The sequence below is a fragment of the Lathamus discolor genome, chromosome 3 (assembly GCF_037157495.1).
Source record: "Lathamus discolor isolate bLatDis1 chromosome 3, bLatDis1.hap1, whole genome shotgun sequence".
In the NCBI taxonomy this organism is placed as follows: Eukaryota; Metazoa; Chordata; class Aves; order Psittaciformes; family Psittacidae; genus Lathamus; species Lathamus discolor.
This window is the reverse complement of record NC_088886.1, coordinates 39,019,813-39,039,214: the sequence shown is the minus strand read 5'-3', so window position 1 is coordinate 39,039,214 and position 19,402 is coordinate 39,019,813. Positions and strand designations below refer to the sequence as shown.

The window sequence follows — 19,402 nt, the reverse complement described above, 5'->3', positions numbered from 1 at the left end:
ATCAGATGTTTAGGATCAGCTGTAACAAATTACCTTTAATATCAGGAACAGTGCAACCCATTATTCAAGATGAAAGACTTTTTAAAATACAAATGATACACAAAAGTAGTGTAAGAACAGAATTCAGACAAAATGCTCGTGTGTAAATACCACAAGCTTTGTAAAGGTCTGAAAAGTTTTCTAACCAGTGAGGGCTACGTAGCAATGACATCTAGCAGAGAAGCATTTAAGGCCATACGCTGTGAACAAACACTCTGCACGTCTTAAAAACTGGGTTGTTGATTGCTTTCACCAGTTGGTTAACAGAGATGTACAAGTAATTTAGCAGGTGGAAAACTGGGCAGCTAATTTAGGACATTGCTGTAGCAAAGTTCGGCTTCAGAACATTTCAATTTGTGGCCTGCATACTACTACTAAATTTCAATCCCACATGGGTTATAAAATGGCATTAAGTAACTGTGGGGTTTCTGTTCAAGACAGGGACCCTCAAAATTATGGCACTGTTTTTACCGTAAAGTTACACTATACATCAAGCACATAACACAGGTAGCTGGTGTTCCTCCAAACAAGTCCCCTTTTTATTTAAACAGAGCGTCTTAACCAGCTCACAAATTGTTTCAATGTTTGTACAAATTTATTGTTATTTATACGATCTCTAATTCTTTCAGAGTAACTTTCTTCTTGCCATATTCCTTTATTTTTCTTCAAGGCCTTTAACTCTGCTCGAAGGAGTCTTTTGTGAAGTTTCCAGTATAGGCGGGAATCGTGATGCAGTCCTTTAATATGTGCCGCTCTGCCAAGCCCCTGTCTCAAGATCTCTTCATTTAAACACATGCTGAGAAATCGACCCTATAAAAAGGCACAATAAACATACTCTACCTTTAAAGTCATTTTATTTATGTTTTTGTGTCAACTCCCTCTGAGATACAAGCTTTAGTTATGGCTAAATCTATACTCTGGCAGAAACAGCTAAAAGCTAAAAGGATTCTGGCTGAATTAAAAACTAATACTGATGATAAATATAGCATTTTACAGCTAAATATATAAATACTAAGACATTTGTGAGAGAACATTTGACAGACTAAACATTAGGATAACCAGAACTACACAGTATAGCATATTGACAGAAATAGGCTATATTGAGAGAAATACTCTGTCATGAATCAGTCATTAAAAACACCAGCCTTGAAATCAGAGCTGCAAATACGACATTTACAATTCATATAAAGATACATAAATTATAAATAATCATCTTCCTTAAAGGTACTGAGATGACTGGATTGTATAACTACAGTCAAACTCAAAACTGCAGATAAAAGTAAATTTTTTGTTGCTATATTTACCTTATTTACTAAAACTAGGCACTCTAGTGCCAAGTCCTCCCTTCCCAGAAGTTGGAACCATATCATCTGCTGGGGTTTTAACTCTTGCTGTAACCAGGCCATGCCACTTGGTGCCAACTCCACTCCAGCGAGTCTTACCAGTAGAAGACCTTCTGATTGCCCTGATTAGAGAAAGAACTTTGTTATTGAACCCAGCAAAGGAATTTCAGACTTTGCACAGACCCTCAGCTGCTAGTAATGGATTTATTCCCATGTACTTAAAAGGCAAAAATAACCCATTTTTGGCTCCCCAAAGCACTACTTACTTGCAAATAAGAATTTGGTCTCATCTCTCCTTTAGTAAAAAAAGTTATTCAAGATTGTGTAAGTGATTTAATCTAGTTTCTTTTATTTTAGGCTATTTTGTTTTATTTTTCACACAAACAGAAAGAACTGCTTTCATTATCAGTCATTCTCATTTTATCTGATGGGAGGGGAATAATAGGCAAGAAGCATTAGCACCCACAGGTATTTGCAAAGCAAGTGTGTGCCTCACAGGCTTGAGGGACAGCTTTTACCAGGTCACAGCGAAACTGTCCCCAAGAGTGGGTTTGTACAGGCAGGTGGCCAATCTTTGGGGTAAAAGAAAGCACCACCCCAACAGTCTTTTTGCCAGGAATGAGATGAGCTATGCAAGCAGCTGAACTGCCAGTGTGCTAGCTTTTTAGAAAAGTATCACAATAATGATGATGATTAATACATATACTGTATTGGTGAGCTCTTTTTACAGGTCTCCTTGCAGTCTTTTATTCCCCGGCTTTCCACCTGTGAAGAACAGAAAGACCAAAAGGCAGAGGCAGGACTATACTGTAACCCTTGCTCACCAGCCTGCCACAGCCTGTTCTCTGTGCAGCCATAGTAACAGCCCCAACATTCCATTCCCACCCTTGTCCTTTGTGTTCTACTCACATTTTCTCTGTATTGCTGTAATAAAAGGAATGCTAATGGGAATGTGTTCGACTTCCAGGCCTTTCTCCGTTATGCGATGTAATTTCCCCCGCAATTTCACATTCTTTTCTACAAACTCCACAGGTATATCCAAAGCCCTTGAAAACTTTGCTGTCTATTGATGGAAAGAAGACAAACTTTTAAGGGAAAAAAAACCTAAACAAACAAACCAAAATCATACAGCAGTAAATCATACTAAATCTAACTTCTTCCTAGAATTGTCTGGCAAATTGCAATTATTAGACAGCACGGACTGTCTATAAGTCCGTGCTATATAAGTCTACATAAGTATATATATGTGTGTGTATATATATATTTAATAGTAATCAGCTGCAGAAGTCATTATGTGCCAGCCATTCCAGACACTTGCAATGTTCCATGTTGTACAGGCCTTGCAACATCAGGGGTGGGCATGAAAGCAAGGTTTATAGAAAGCACAGAAAGTGACATTTTTGAGCAGTGTGAATTGAAATTCTCTTGATTCACTATGAAAAGGGTGTTTTGAAAGTGGGCTGAACAGCGCTAGGATAAGAGTGAAGGAAAGACAAGATGTGCTTAAAGATGCTAGCAGAGAACAGACACAACGAAAACCAAGGTGGTGCAGGTAGAACCAACACAGCCTTTGGTAAGGGACTAAAAGAGGAGAAGGAGAAGCAGATGCACACCTTTGAAGAGATCACAATAAGACTAAATTTGCTACTAGGAGGATCCAAAGGGATCACACAGGGAAACTGCTTAGCAGCAGCAAAGCCTTGCCTAGCAGCACAGGAATGAAGCAGCCACAGGTTTAAAGGGAGAAGGACGGGAGGTGGGAATGGCACAGCGCCCAGGATGTAAGACCCTAACATCTAGAAGTGGAACTAGCCTTTTGCAGAGCACTGACACACATGTGTACAGCTGTGAAAAATACCGACCTGCTGATGTACACCAGCTGGGACACACCAGCCCTCTGGAAGTAAAATAACCTGACCCACCACGACTAAACTCAAAGACCTTTCTCCTGAATGGTATTTATTCAGACAACCTTCCCATCTGGGGTCCAAGCCTGTAAGTCCGAAAACAGACCAGGGGGCGAGGAAGGCGTCCCGGCCCCGGCCGAGCGGCTGCTGCTCGGGCACAGACACGAGTGGCACCGCACCTTCCCCCTCCCTCCGAAGTCCCCGGGCAGCGCTGGGCTCGCAGCCGTCCGCCGGCACCGGGCAGAGCCCGTTGGAGCCGCGGCCGCCCCGCACCCACTCACCATACGCACGCTCCGGGCCAGCACCAGCACCCCGGCCACCGCCATCCCGGTGCTCAGGCTCTGCGGGCAGAGGAGAGCGGGGCTCAGCGGCGCGGCCCTGGCTCCTGCCCCCGCCCCTCACCCGCGCCCTGCCGCTCCCGTCACCCTCAGCAGGCCGAGGTGCGCGTCTGCCCACTCGGACAAGCGGGCTAAGGCCTCCGCCGCGCCGCTCCTCCGCTCCGCCATGGCCGCACGCTGCCTCCCCGCAGCGCCGCCCGCTGGCCGGGCTGCCGGGGCGGGGACAGGAGAGGCGGCGGCGGGCTGTATGCGTTGGGCCTCCAAACCCAAACCCGGGTTAGGGCGGCTCCAGTGTCTCGGCCTGGTGGCACCTCAACGCGGCTGTGACGGCCATAACCCTCCAAACCGCACCACGGCGCCCCTGAGCCGCGGTACTGCTACCGGACAGGTCCCCTGCTGTACGTCGGGGCACCGTCTGAAGAGAAAACTCACCTCTGGAACACTTCCGCACTTATCTCCGTTTATTCTTTTCCCTACCGTGGTTCATAACAACTACTTGTCACTCCTTTCCAAACGGCTCTAGCCAGCTGTTCCCTCAGCTGCATCAAACGCCCACCTCTGCGATGCACCTCTGTGAGCTTCAAAGAAATACATGCATTGTAAGAATCACAGAACCAGGGAATGTTTTGGGTTGGAAGGGGCCACAGGCAGGGGCACCTAACACTAAAGCAGGTTGCTCAAAGCCCCGTCTGCCCTGGCCTTGAATACTTGCAGGGATGGGGAAGCCACAACTGCTCTGGGCAACTTCTGCCAGTGCCTCGCCATGCTCACAGTAATGAATTTCTTCCTAATATCTGATCTAAATCTAATGATAATAATTTAATTATAGAAACCCAGTTCTAGGTTTCTACATGAACGGACCATGCATGAGACAGTAACAGTCACAAATCAGGGTTCCAGGAAAAGAAGATATTTAATTCAGAATTCATAACCCAAGGCAGCAAAGCCCACACTTGAGTGAAAAAAAAAATATCTAAGGTTGAAACTAAAACAAGGGCAATGAAACAAAGCAGCTTTACAGAAAACAAGTGGACAATGGGCACTGGCAGATTCTTCAGCACCTGTAACAAAGATGAAATGTAGAGTTGGTATTTTAAAACAAGAACAGCCAGTTGTTTTGATGGTGCACCAGCAGTGCTGAAGTTCCCGAGCCACCAGACTGGCACGTTCTGTCCTCAGCTGTTTGCTCATGGGCCTCAGGATGCAGGGCGCAACAGCAGCCTGATCCCATTTTACACAGCTTGTTTGACCTCACACTTTGCCGCACACATGCTCCTTCTGGGCATGGGAACTATAGAATTGAATTCTGGAGTGCTGGTATTTGCTGCTTAAGGAAGTCTTGGGAAACAAGAACAACTCCCAGCTGCGAGCGCAGGTGACAATGACCTTCCTGCATGGTAAGCCCCTGTAATGATCCAGCACTGGAAGAGGAGAGCTGTCCACTACCTCTCCTCCCCATGTCCTGCTACACCCACCCCTTGGTCCACCCTCTCCTCTGGGACCTGTCTCACTTCACAATGATCCTACACAGGAACTTAAACAGGGACAAACCCTTCACCTACAAAAATCCAGTTTCTGCCATTTCCCTTTTGCTGGAGATAACACACATCTGACTTCCATGACTCACTCAGGCCAGGCAGGAGCACAAAGCCCTGCAGTTACCAAGTGATCTAGAGCAGCATCTGGAACCATCCACCTTCTTGAACTCCCATTTTAATAACACTCTCACAGAAGGGGTTGGGTTGCCACTTCTTGGCTTTTTTAAGTTACTTTTTTACTGTTAGAGATGTTTAAATCTACAGTAATTACAGAAAAAAAAAAAAATCACTTTATACTAATGTTAGGAGAAAAAACATAGTGAGACCTAAAGTTCTTCAGCAACCTGCTAATGGGCTGGTACAGTAGGACCACTTCCAATTTGTGTTACAAAACAAAAACTCTAAAGCACCTAAGAATATAATTTCTCATATTCTCCACTTGAGAAGTTTTTCCTCTAGTTCAGAAAATTTAATGAAAATATGTATCTTTAATTGTGAACAAGATGCAGTTAAAGTGGTCCATTGTTCCAGCAGAGACACAGAACTGAAGTGCCTTTTACATAGTTAATCCAGCAGAGATGATCTGCTGAAACCTGTGTCCACCACTGACTATGAATCTCCAACATAGTCTTATATTCTTTTTGTGCTTATGTGGAGGTGAAATTAGAAGACCTCTCCTACAGAGACAAGCAGAGAGAGCTGGGCTCATTCAGGCTGGAGAAGACTCCAGGGAGGCCTTTTAACAAACTTCCAGTACCTAAAGGGGCTGACAAGACAGCTGGAGAGGGAATTTTTACAAGGGCATGCAGGGACAGGACAAGGGGAAATGGCTTTAAGCTGACAGAGGGGAGATTCAGATTAGGTATTAGGAAAAAAAACCTCTTCACTATGAGGGTGGTGAGGCACTGGCAGAAGTTGCCCAGAGCAGCTGTGGCTGCCCCATCCCTGGCAGGGTTCAAGGCCAGGTTGGACAGGGCTTGGAGCAACCTGGTCTAGTGGAAGGGGTCCGTGCCTGTGGCAGGGGGCTGGAATTAGATGATCTCTAAGGTCCTTTCCAATCCAAATCATTCTTTAACTTTCCATCTGGGGAGTAAAATCAATATGATTTTATTTATGTCGACTGATGTACAGCTCAGAGCTTGATGCTCTGAGAAGAGGGAGAGGAGGCAGAGGCTCAGTGCCCAGGAAGCACTTGGTCACTCTCTGCTTCTGGACACCTTCTTGCTCCTTGTGTCATGCAGACACTTTGTACAGACGTCCCCTCCAGCCAGTCAAAAGTCACTACTGATTTACTTTACCCCAAAAACATACAGTAACAAAAGATCCATAAGCCCTTCTGGAGCTCGGAACACTGAGCTTAAGATACAATACTACAAATATTGGCAAGGCAAGAAACACAGAATAAAAAAAAAAAAAAAAAAAATCAGGTACCTTTCAAAGGGATTTTTAATAGTTTTCTTCTTTAATAATGATGTGCTATATGCATGGAACAGTGTCCAAGTGCCCTCTTCTCCAGGCATACAGTGTGCTTGCTGTACATAACTAAGGCACTCAGGAGGGAAGTAACTTTTGATAAATGCAATGGGAATGTTTCCACCACACAGCATCAGTAATAAATTTCTGTAGCAGCTCTACCACAGGGTTTATCTCATCTGACTTATGTGACACCAAGTCATACACCAACTCACTGGGAGTGTTTCAGGTTTGACGCCACCAAATCACTTTCAAAGGCACTGATCACCTTTCCTTTCCACTAGCTGGGAAGGGTCCAGTTTTTTCCCACTGATTTTGAAATTGAATGTTTGGATTTTAGTCACATAAAGGAACCAACACTATGGATTCATTCCCTCAGCTGCCTTCCAAGGGCTTTTTTGTATGCTACCTGCTACGCTATCCAGTCTATACCTTCAGAACTCAAGGCTTAGAGTATTGTGCGTTATTCAAGTCCTACATTACAGCATTTTTTTTCCAAGAAAGTACCTGAATGTAAATCAAAATGCTTTGAAACAGCAGAAATAAATTAAACAAATGTAATTTGTTTATAAAAATATTTTCTTATAAATCTTTAAAGCTTATAAAAGCCAGAAAATACATTTAAAAGAATCTCTGAAAGATTTCATCCTTTGAGGTGTGGTTACAGTTCAGAAAGAGAGAAGAAACAAAGCCCACAGACATTTCACTTTTATCTTCCTGCAAGGAATTCTGTAGTACAACATGCCACTACTACACGTCAAACTGCCCTTGATGTCCTTCCCCGGGTCAATGCCCTGTGTCAGATCATTGCTGTTTGAAAATGAAGAGTCATAACTTAATTGACAATGCTGCTGTTCAGACAGACATGGCACAATTAGCTTTTCCATAGGTACTCTATGGAAATTCAGACGTTAGACCAGCAGCTATGACTGAAGCTAGAGCTCAGGGATATGGATGTAGGATGCAAGTGGCATTTTTTTTAACAATTACTTTCTGAACTTACATTTTTGTATTAGGAGGGCAAGCGGTATCACATACAACCATACCACCGCCTCAGCCACCCCTTTTGTCAGTGATGGGGCATTTAAAAATACCTATATTCCTGTTTATTGATTATGGGATCTGTCTTCGTAATAAAACTAAAAAGACCTTGCTAGTCCATCCAATATTTAAACTGCATCAATTGCTCCTCTTGCACTTCCATGAAGACTGTCCTTCATCCTGCAGCTTTTTGAATTTTGGGCCCAGTAGAAACCACCAGCCAAATCCCAGAATGACACAGATGATGGATTCCACGTAGTAACCATCCAAGGTAGTAACACAGGAACCACCAGCTTTTGTGCAGAGCTAAAACAGAGAAGCAGAAGTTAATGCAGTAAGTATTCTCTAGGTCATACAGAAACAGACTTTCAGAAAACAGGCATTAGATATCCACTGCTTTTTACTTGCATTTATTTACTCTTCCTTCATTTGTATGGAGTTATGAGAGAGGCTTTTGAGCTTATCATCACTATGAAAACAAGAAACTGTTATAAAACATTTGGGAAATGGAACATATTGGCCCAAGGTGCGAACTCTAGAAAACAGAAGCTGCCCAGCTGCCTCTTGTTGACCTGGAGGTGGGATAACTGTTGTTAATCACACAAAAAGAAAGGTTTGTTGGTTTTTTTTTTCTTCCCTAGCCATCCAAATGGCTTCTTTACAAACTATATCCTTGCATCTCACCACAATGGTGGTACAAAATGCTGTGTATGTCTGGAAAAAACATGCCCAGGATGGTTTATAATGTGAATCTGGAAGACAAATACTCCAGCACTTAAAGGGTAAATGTATAGCACACAATTGTTTCTGCTATTGTTCAGCTTCCAGTACTACCATAACTCCAAGATAAATCAATTCTCTGAGTTGAGATTCTCCCAACACTTTCATTGCTCTTGGACATGCCAAGATCAGATTAGCAATAAAAGGGGAGTGGTGGCAGTGGTGGAACATTACCAATCGAGAGGCTGTGAAAAAAGATCAGAGGAGTGAGGTGAAGGAGAAAGGACTTAAATTCAGCACAAGTCCAGGGAACCTAATAATTGGTAAGCTAACGAGAGGCAGGCTGAAAAAGCACACACTGTGGAAACAGCTTCCCCTCTGCAACTAGTAAAAACTGTAACTCCAGTTCCAACAAGTCACTTTTGACCTCTAGAACAGTTTGTGTATTTAGAGAACCTCCACATCTAGGAGTCCTGGCATTCTAGAGCAGAGTAAGTCTCAGTCATGAGTACAGATAAAAGTCCCCAAACCACAACACAAACAAAACCTCCCAAAACATTTCCACCCTTCCAAATAGTCATGTTAAAGTGTTCTCATTTGAGCATGAAGTGGTGAATTTGAAACCTCGCTTTCCAGGCAGTTTTGCATCCTGTTTCTTGATCTGTGTACAGCAGCACAGCAAGTCCTTTGTTCTCTTCCACTGGGCTCCCAAAACTGGGAAAGCTGCCAAGTTACACTGCTCAATTTCACATGGAAAGTGAAGATCAAAGAAAGCAAAAGAACATCACAGAAGAAGAAGGTATCAAGGCATCCAGATAGGAAGCCTCCAGAAAGACAGAAGGTACAAAAACTTAACCTACCCCAAAACTTAAGGGACTTGTGGGACAAACAGCCTGGCAAGAACAGAGTGCCTAATTAGACAACTCTGAACTTACAAAGGTTTACTCTCAAAAATATAACTATCGCCTCCTTATAATATAGGGAATGCGGTACCAGTCTAGTGCTTCTACCACCAGCTTTTCATTCCAGCCCAGAAAGAAATGGATAACTGCTCTGCAACTGCAACTCTTTGGTAGGATGTTAGTTATTAAGAGCACACAGACAAAAACAGACTTAATTTTATCTAACAGGAAAATTAGCTCAATCAGGGAATTTTGAAGCTATTGGCTACAAAGGTTTTCAAAGGTGAAAAAATACTGAGAAACAATTTAATGGAGAAATAATTGAATAGGGACCTCCTCCACCTCCAAAACTTACTTCTGCAGCAACTGTAGTTCCACAGGTCTGTTCCTGGGCCCCTGCACACTCTTTCACCGTGAGTGGGTCCACAAGCCAGAGTGCAACAGTGGAAGGCCAGTTACCCCCAAGATTTGACACAGTATTTAGGAGTGTCATGTAGGTTCCTCCAATCAGTGGATCACTGACTTTGGCATTGAAAGCCATTATTGCAACATACATGCTATACAGTGTAATCTACAGAAGAAATAAGAAAACCAGTAAGAAATAAGAATAAGGTGCAGACAATGACAACTAAAAACCCTAAGAGATTACTTGAAGTTAGCAACATTGATTGAAAAATAATCCCAACACCTTAAAATTGCATAAGAGAGAAACTACTTCTGCAGTCTGCCCCTCTACCAATACCAAGAAGTAGCCTTGCCACTTCTCTCAAGTCAGGCTGAAACAGACCAAGCCTCACCTGCACTGGAATGACTCAGGTTATCAATCTGAAGTATAAGATGACCAGCTAAAATAGCACAGAAAAATAATACTTTTGCATTTAAAAATCACCTCCCAATTAATTGCATGCATTTTAGTTGTGATCCAAAGCCCGGTTCGTATCAGGTGCTTGTTTCCCAGGCCTTTGGATCAGATCCATCAGGACATTTCCTTCAAAATCAGTAAGGTATCTTTTTTAGGACCAGGATCACATACTTTATGGATCTGCATAATAAGCACAATCATCATGCCTCTGAAACTCAGTCAGAATGCTGGGATTTCTCCAGCTCCACCATGCTTTTCGCCTTCTGGGTTTGGGAGAAACCCCCCCCCAAACATCTGGGAAACAAAAGCAGATATTGTCAACTAAAAGTAACTCCACAGAAAATGTCCAATGGAGCACATAGAAGAGGGAGAAATATTTCAAGAGTATCAAAAGTAAATATAGCCATACAGCATACAAGTCAGAGGAATTCTAGTGTAATTAAGGACAAAAGCAAGTAACAGCATTTATAGTCCTCTACTTGACTGATATGAAATGCCCTCTTGTTACCCTCCCCTTCCCACATGCAACGTATGTTACCTGATGTAAAGCATAACTCAACAATACTACAACATAGTAGTAGATAGGAAATCCTCCTTCATGCTTTACTTTAGGAGTCCACCATACCAAAAAAGCAAATTCCAGACCAAGCACTAATCTGGAGGAATAAGAAAGATCATTCGTAATTCAAGTAATTCTTCCCATGTGTTTCATTCATGTGTTTCCTTGATACAAAGCAACCATCAAACATTTATACATACAAAGTACATTAAAATAATTTATATCTGGTTACAACTATTTCTATCTTAGAATCGTTCAGGTATAAAATGTTTACAATTTCAGTGCTTGTCAAATATTTAATTCTGTCTTCCCTATAAACATAATTCACTGCCAGATCTCCTATACAAGCTTTCTTCCCTGCCCCTTCACACAGAGATTTTTGTAAAAAACAAAGCTCAAGATATCCAACCAAATTCAGCCCAAGCAAGATGTACTTTTCTTTTTTTGTACGAAAACATACATAGTTGCATAAGAACATGTTAAAAGTAGCAGCTACCTATTACAGACATGCTACATGACTTAATGAGTAACTGCATTAGGTGGCTGGATTCATCTGGTTTAGAATTCCATAAGCAAACTCCTATATACAAAACACCACCAAAATGAAATGTCTTTTACTCTCAGTCACCTCAGTAAAGTATACCCTTTGGAGATGTGCCAAGTGACTTGTCAGTGTGTTCTGCAACTGTTATGTTAGGAAACACATGTAATTTTACAGATACAGTCCCAGATCCAGAGAAATTCATTAATAAAGAACTATTGACACTGAGTAAGAACAGGAGAGCACTGCTGCAACGCTGTTGTGTGTGCATCTTAAAAACACCTCGTGTTCTGCTTTCCTGTATGTGATACTACATGAATTATCTTCAAGGCACAAGACAGCTCAACTTACTATGAGAATTCCAACATACTTCCTTGTACCTGGAAGTCAGAGTTACACAAGAAATCTTATAATCAGTCCGAGTACACAAATTACTACATTTCTATCAAATGAGATTTTTTTGTTTGTTTGTTTTTTACCTGAAAGGCATAGCTTTGTAAAATGTGTTCAGTGGCTGGGGGCCTGCTGTGTATTTGCTGATAATCAGAGGCAATATTATCTGTAATGGAACCATTGGAACTGCTAGCAGAGCTAAGTGCTCTTTCGGGACTCCCTCTTCCACCAATTTGAGTCCTGTTACAGCATCTGCTGCTGAAAATCCAACCTGCAGCACAAGTTAGACAAAATAAACTGAGGAAAGCAGCGATAGTTTAGCTAGAAATTCAGTTTACTCAGTATTAAGTAAGCTGAGAAACATGATAGATTACAAGTTGCTTCCATCTCTGATGCATTTTCCAAATAAGCTCCGAGACACATTCTACACTTGCACACTCTTATTATCTGTGCCAGAACTATACCAAGAGCATTAAATGTAGCAATGACATTCACGTCCCATGCCTTAATTTCTGTTGGCATTTACAACAGCCAAGAAGCAGCAGTGGAAACCTAGTTTGTGCAGAGATGCAGATTCTGGAAATGGTATATAGGTTAAAAGAAACATTTTCTGTCTTTTCAACTGCAGACTACACAAGCGGCCTGTTTAAAAATGTTTAAAAGTAAATTACTTTAATACTAGATTGCAGTCAAACTTCTCTTTAATGCTTGTGTAAACACTTACAAAAACTCAAACAAATGTTTTCTCTTGTACAACTCTGCTTGGCATGATGATATAAGCAATTCTACCCCAAACTCCATGTGAAAATTCAGAACTCTGATGACAGCCCCTAGTAAAACTAACAAGTCACATCACAGGGACTTGGCAATCTTTCAGATCCTGATAACAGCATCTGACAATTCATATATGTATTTACTTACTTTTGCTGTGAGAATCAACAGACAGAAAGTTAGAACTGCTGGCATCTTGATTATTGAGAATAGCAGCCTGTACGTATCAGTAATGCCTTTTGTTTCTTCTTTAGTTGGTATTAGTTCCTTGTTTTCCTTTTTCAAAAGGGCCACCAGTGTCGTGGTTATTAAAAAGACAGCTCCCCAGAAAAACAGGAAATCTGGAGGGGGAAAAAAATGGTAAAATAAAAATAATAATAAAAATCTTTCTAACAGCCATCGTTAACACTAAGCATCTAAAATGCAGTTATTTTGCAAAAATATAAACCTAATAGTAATATACATTACTCAGTGAACCTCCTAAAAACAAGCGTTAAAAGCAAGCCACAAACACATAGCTGTGCACAGTAACTGATAGCTCTTCCCTGCCTCTCATTCTGTGATGATATATTTGTTTGAGATCTGAGACAGAAGAGCAGCAGCAGAGCGGGTCATTTCCCTGCTGATCTGTGTGTTATTACCACAACAAGCATGTTGGAGAAGAAACAGAAGTAAGAATAAAAATTTTGAATGATTATGTGTACAACTACCAAAAGCTGATAGAGGAGGAACAAAATATTTCATAGTTACAAGACAGGGGAAAAAACTTCAGAGGAAGGAGTCATTCACACTTCTCCAGCTGATTTACTGTGTAGTCATGTAACTAGTCTGTGCCTCAATTCTATATTCCCTATCTAAGATCTATCTGCCATCTGAAGGAAACAAAGATTTACACTTGTAAGTGTAAAGACAGCCTGATGAAAGTTCTTACACATGTTGTAATTTCACTCAAATATGCCTGGTTTAAGTGGATATTATACTTGTTAACATTTATGTGCCCTATTTTAAGCAGATACAATATTTGATAAATGATGCTTTTGAAGACAACAATAGTAAAAAAACAACAACTTTTTATGGCAAGTACTTTTTGAGTTAGTGAGTGGATAATAAGATAATCCTATCCTCTGCCTCTGTGGAAGAGGCAGGAAAGAACTTAGTAACATGCAGAGGGGCAAGACAGAAGTAGCCTTTTATCTTCCTGATCGTGAGCAACTCCAGAAGCCTCACTGTGACTTGAAAGTAAGCAGTGAGGGCTGGTGAAGAGACAAAGAGAGCACAGAGTCAATTATTAGCTGCTCCTTACACACAGAAAGAGAAAAAACGCAAGAAGCTTTAAGAAAACATGGGAAGACTACTTTAGGTATATCCTACCATTCTCATTATAAAAGAGAAAAAGTCATTTCAAACTATTCTCTGCTGCTTCCATACCTGCTACTTTGCCCTTTTCTAAAGTAAAGAAGATCTCATAACCAATGCTGCCAGACTGCTTTCTCCTCTGTAGAAAAAAGGTATCCTGAACATATACTTTTATGTAAAAGATGAGTTTTCAGAGTCACGCTAATAACAGCTACTGTCTTCAGAAGACATACAGGAGAGGTACTCTAATAATAGAGCCAAGCATAATCACCACAGTGAGCAGTCTACAATGTGAGGACAGGAACAGAAATAGCTTTGAGCATCACTGCATGAATACTCTTGATCAGGGCAGCCCTGTCAGCTACAGTAATGCAGTGATGCAATGGCTGGATTAGCAACGAAACAGTAATCACAAAAAGGCATATATAAGAAACCAAACCCAAACCAAAACAAACTCTTTTGTGGTTGTAGGCAGTTTACACAAACATAAGGTACACTTCATTTCAAACACAGTGAAGTTCACTAGGAGGCTACAAGCAAAAAACTTGAAAAACATAAGTTATACAAAGTATTTCTAGCACAAAGTTTCTGGTGCCACCACCGTTGTCTACTGCCATCCCTAATTTGTCCCTGCCCCTACACTGCTACTAACAAAATAAACCATTGCACTGGGACAAAGCAAGCTTTGGAACTAGACCAGGGACAGACCTGGCTGGAAAATAACCATCAACAAGGTGTGCATAGGCTACAGGTGTTTCTTCGCAACAGCTTTAAGTAATCTATGGCAATGCATCTCCTCCCAGGAAAAGGGGCACTGCACAGTCACTGGCCCACGTACATTTGAGCTGCCTTGAAGTGGCACCTTCTTCTTGCACTCACACTTTACCTCTCCTTCCTGCTGGAGCAGGCATTCACATGACTGCATGGCAAACTGGGCAGGAATTAAAAGACCCAGCCGGTAAGCCTTTAAAAAAAAGTAATTTGAACAGTCAAGACCTAAACTCATATACATGCCCAAATAAATGTGTTTCTCATTTTCTTCCCTAGAACTGTAGCCTGAAATGACATAACACAGCATTTGTTTTCCTGAATGGTTTTATTTTTTTTCCATATTATTTCCCAAAGTTAACAAGAACAACTAATGCTGTTGCTTCTCAATAATTTGAGGCTGACTGGAGTCCTGAAGTGTTGATGTGTTCTTTCACCAGCATGGGTGCTCAGCCTATGACAAAAGAGGTCAGAAATCTGAACCAACAGAAAACTATTGACCTTTTGAAACTGTGAAGTTTTCTGCTGCTTTAACTGTGTGAACTGGTTCATCACAAGCCCTGCTAGAGCCAGAGAGCTACTCTTCTCATGTCAGTGAGCTGGTTGACAGTACTGCTGCTCTACAGCTGCTTCAGGAGAAATGTGGGCACAGCAAATTGTGGAATACAGTCATATGAACAAAGCAACAGGAATTTCTTGCGGCTCATTTTACTATCCCCCCCAAAAAATATATCCTGCAACTACAGTGTCAGAGTTATTTGATTTGCTAACTCCACCCAGGTTAGTACTCCAGGACAAGTTAAACAGGTCACGTTGCTGTTTTTAGGTTTTGGGATTATTGTTATTTTTTTTCAAAGACAGCACTCTTACAATAGCATCAAATTCATTTATACAAACAGTAATGGGAAGAAAAAAAAACAACCCAACCGAAAACAAGAACAACAAAAGGACAACAGTGTAGACAAATCAAGCTCCTAAATGCAACAGCGATTTGCAAGTTGCATCAGCAGTTAAAGACATCAGTCTGCTGCTGCAGCAAGAAGGAAGAGATACGCCAGCACTGACAAACTACGCAGTAAGGCAAAACCAAGGGAAGCCATAAATCAGCAGTGTTACTTTGAGAACTACTCCATGCTTGTTGACACATAGACTAGACATAGGGTTATCAAAAGGAATGGAAGAGGAAGGCTAATTAGCAACTGCAATAGCTGCATAGACAAAATAAGTACAGCGGTTTTGGAATCCGATATCCTGATTTATTAATAAGATATGTACAGAATAGAAAGCAAAAACTAGCCTTTAAACAACAATTTAACTCAGTTTTGGCATACCTTTTCTCTTAGATGATACAGGTAGAGGAATCAATGTAAGAGAGAGAAAAGAAACTAAAATTGTGAGAATTTACTCTTCACTGCATGGTCACTGTAAGACTGCAAACAGAAGTGGCGCCAGTGTTTCCTGTCCTCCCATAAGCTGAGCTGGCTAAACTCAACCTTAAAACCAAAACATGTGCATTTTAAACACCTTCCAGGTAATATGCCTAACATCAACCACCACACATCTTTCTTTAAAAACCAACCCAAAACAACAAAACAACCAACAACAACAAAACACCCAAAACAACCCCCAAGCAACCCCTAAAGAGGAGACATTCCTAAACTAATAGCTAGTTATGGCTGGATTACCAGACTTCATTTAGTCTATTAACTAGAAACCAAAGTCCCTTTAATACACTAAAATAGGGCCTTCCTTCAGAAATTGGCTACATGGTCACCCCTGACCACTTGTCATTTCTACTTCTGTGAACAATACCATCTTGTAAGAGTTATTTTTTATTTTTTAATTTCTCTTTCCTCACAGAGATGTTCTTAAAAGGCCTCCTTAAAAAGAAGCAAAGCCTTTGGTTTGTCTGTGGGCTTTTTCTTTGGTTTTTTTTTTTAAATAAACAAAAATCTGTTCCACAGTCATTAAACGGGGGGGGGGGGGGGAATGATTCTCTCCAAAGTGCTTAGGTCAGCTATGACAATGACAAGGCAAGTTTCCCACACTCTTAAGCCCAAAGAGGCCTGGAAGTGCATGTAAGACTAGACTCTATCAGCCTCCAGGCAGGCTCTGCTTTCTCACAGGCAGCAGACAAACCAAACCTGCTCGGTTCATAATGCTCGCTTTGAACAGCGCTTCCCTGAGCTCCTAGGTCCAGGCTCAGGGAAGAAGCATCGCCATCCCAGCATCTGCACGCACAGGCCGGCGGTATCCAAGCAATACCTGAGAGAGTAACAATCCCTCGAGGCTGGGGCTGGAACCGCAGATACTTGTTGCAGAAGGAGGAGGACTCGAGGGCCAGGAAGAGCACGTTGCCCAGGAAGTAGCCAGCCGTCTGGCCTACGGAGTTGCAGGTGGAGGCATAGCCCACGTTCTCCCTGGACAACATGGTGAGGGCCCAGCCGTCCACCGCAATGTCTTGCGTCGCCGCCAGGAACTCGAAGAGGAAGAAAGTCACAGTGAGGGCCACCACGTCGGGGCCCCGGCCCTCCCCGTCGCCCAGCAGCACATCCACCTGGGTGGACATGTAGATCATGAAAAGCCCCAGCACATACTGCGTGGGCACCAGCCAGGACTTGCGGCGGCCAAAGCCTCGCAAGTAGACGGCGTCCACCAAGGGCGCCCAGAGCAGCTTGAGGCTGAAGGGCCAGAACACGAAACTGAAGAAGGCCTGGTCCGTGTAGCTGGCACTCTTGCTCTGCAGGATGAGAGGGACGCTACCTGCCAGTCCCAGCGGGATGCCCTGAAGCACGTACAGCACCAGCAGCAACAGGATACTGCCCAGCTCCGCCCGGTACCCCCGCGCCCTTCGCTCCGGCTCTAGCGGCAGCAGCACCTCTGCCTCACCGCCCGGCAACCCATCCCCGCAGAGCGCCAGGGCGGGCGGCGCCTCGCTCCCCACGTCCAGGCAGTGGTGGTGATGGTGGCTCCCGGCCCGACGCTGCCGGCCGCCCTCTTTGGCCGCGATAGCGGGCGACATATTTTCAGCGGCGGCGACGGCGGCCCCGCGGCCGCGCTGCGTCCGCAGGGGCCGAAACAGGAGGCAACGCCGCCGCTCAGCGAACGCCGCGCACCGGCCGCACAGCTGCCACCCCACCCCTTCCGGGCACGCGGGCACCGGCGGCGGGCTTGGCTGCGGCTCATTGGTGAGCCGCGGGCGTGCGTCAGGTACCGCCCCGCCGCGGTGCGGGGCGGGAGCGGGTGGAGACCGCGCTCCCTGCGCCTGCTGAGGAGGCGGGCCCGCGCGCGGTGCTGTCGGTGCCGCTGTGGGGCTCGCTGCTGAGCGGGAGCGGAGGAAGAGCCCCGGAACAGGAGAGCTTCAGCCGCGTGGCAGTCTCTGAGGAGTTTAAAGCAGGCGTTAAAAACAGACGGAAAGAAAGATATATACTTCGAGTGGTCTGGTCATGATGCAGTTACAAATAACGCATAACAGTGACATCCCCTACAAAACCGTCCCACTTTAGAACAAAAGTTGTACTTTGATGCCACCCTTGGGACAAAATCGCTCAGAATGGGGTGGTGCAGGCGATACAATTCCACGCGTAACTACCTGGACTCCCTGCCCTCTCGCCACTCCCCCGTCCTTCTCTGCAGGTGGGGTGGTGGGAGTTGAGCGGAAGGGGTCACAAGTACTTCGGCAGCGTTTCGGGGAAGCTGTGCTGATGCAGCTGCCTCCCTCAGCCACCTGAACCATTAACGATACCCCCTGTGCCGTGCGGGACTCCCTGGCTCCGAGCCTGGAGCTCGGGGGTCAGCCCGGGCTACGCCGCAGCCGTTACCCCCCCGCTGCGCCGCCCAGCGCCATATACCCGCAGCTCCAGAACCCAAAGCCCCTGACCGAGTCCGGCCCCGTGCTCCGCCTCTTCCGCCGGAGCGGGGCCGGCGCGGGCGGCTCCTCCTCCCCGCGGCGGAGGCGCAGCCGGGCGGCATTAGCTCATCGCGGCGGCGGCTTTTTGCGGCCCTTTCTTTCCCTTCCCCACTTCGGGGCTGCCCGCCCGCCGTTCGGAAGCGTCCCCGGCAGACCCCATGGCCCTCTGCAACGGCGACACCAAGGTCAGTACCGCCTCGCTCCGGCTGCTGCGGCCCGCCCCGGGACGCTGCCCGGGGCCTAACGGGTGCTTTGTGCCGCCGCCGCTGCTGGGCCCCGCCTCGGGCACATGGTGCGGCGGGCCTGGCCTTCTCTAGCCGCTTCCCGGGGGCTGCGGGCGGCCCTGCGGAGCAGGCCGGGGAGCGGGGCTGGGCGGGCGTGGGGCCGCGAGGGCCGTTGCTACCCGTCCGCTACGCCGGCAGCGGCCCTTGTGCCCCGCTCCCCTCTGCTCCTCGGTCGCCACAGCGGTTGCTCTGGGAAAATTGATTAATGTCACAATGGGATTTCTTTTGAATGTTGGCTTGTGGGGTGGCAGGGTCTGCTCGGTGCCTTGCACAGCCCGCGGGGCGATAGCGAAACAGGGCTCCCGGGGGTACGGCCAGAGCCTTTCCTAGGAGGCTCTGTTTGGCCGTCACATCCAAGCAGAATGGTTAGTCGTTCGGGCAACCCGAGAGAAAAGTTGGTTTGTTAAATTGCTGCAGGAGCGGGTAGGCAGCCCATACTAGCCATTGTGCTGGGTCTGAGACCCCCAGGGTCACGCCACTCCTTTGGCTGGCAGTGACAGTAGCGAAACAAATGCATGTCAGCATAGATCTTGTATGCCGGGGTGACCAAATGACTCGTGTGCCTGTTTGAAGTTGAAGCTTTTTCTTGTAATTGCAACTTCTGAACTCAAACCCTGGAAGTTGCCTCAAACTGCTCCTATAGTACGATGAAAGCCT

General features: G+C 44.7%; 3 protein-coding genes across 4 annotated transcripts in view; 1 reads left to right on the top strand and 2 right to left on the bottom strand.

Moving 5' to 3' along the window:
- Nucleotides 1–551: 551 nt before the first annotated feature.
- Nucleotides 552–3,967, bottom strand: C3H3orf33 (chromosome 3 C3orf33 homolog). Its single transcript, XM_065674718.1, has 5 exons — nt 3,715–3,967; nt 3,571–3,630; nt 2,292–2,445; nt 1,344–1,504; nt 552–849 (listed from the first exon to the last, which is right to left on the bottom strand). The coding sequence occupies exons 1-5, from the start codon at nt 3,793–3,795 to the stop codon at nt 583–585; spliced, it is 723 nt and encodes a 240-aa protein (XP_065530790.1). The 5' UTR covers nt 3,796–3,967; the 3' UTR covers nt 552–582.
- A 2,626-nt stretch (nt 3,968–6,593) lies between these two features.
- SLC33A1 (solute carrier family 33 member 1) lies at nt 6,594–17,717 on the bottom strand. Of its 2 annotated transcripts, XM_065674716.1 has the most exons (6): nt 16,817–17,716; nt 12,578–12,768; nt 11,743–11,927; nt 10,702–10,819; nt 9,657–9,872; nt 6,594–7,985 (listed from the first exon to the last, which is right to left on the bottom strand). In XM_065674716.1, the coding sequence occupies exons 1-6, from the start codon at nt 17,571–17,573 to the stop codon at nt 7,818–7,820; spliced, it is 1,635 nt and encodes a 544-aa protein (XP_065530788.1). In that variant the 5' UTR covers nt 17,574–17,716; the 3' UTR covers nt 6,594–7,817. The 2 variants fall into 2 exon arrangements, with proteins under 2 accessions (XP_065530788.1, XP_065530789.1); XM_065674717.1 differs by lacking the exons at nt 10,702–10,819; nt 12,578–12,768 and having other exon boundaries at nt 16,817–17,717.
- Nucleotides 17,718–18,432: 715 nt separating this feature from the next.
- Nucleotides 18,433–19,402, top strand: part of GMPS (guanine monophosphate synthase) — a 31,170-nt gene continuing 30,200 nt past the window's right edge. The window contains exon 1 of the mRNA XM_065674713.1: nt 18,433–18,646. Coding sequence (XP_065530785.1) covers nt 18,620–18,646 — 27 coding nt within the window. The 5' untranslated portion in view covers nt 18,433–18,619. The remainder of the gene's footprint in view (nt 18,647–19,402) is intronic.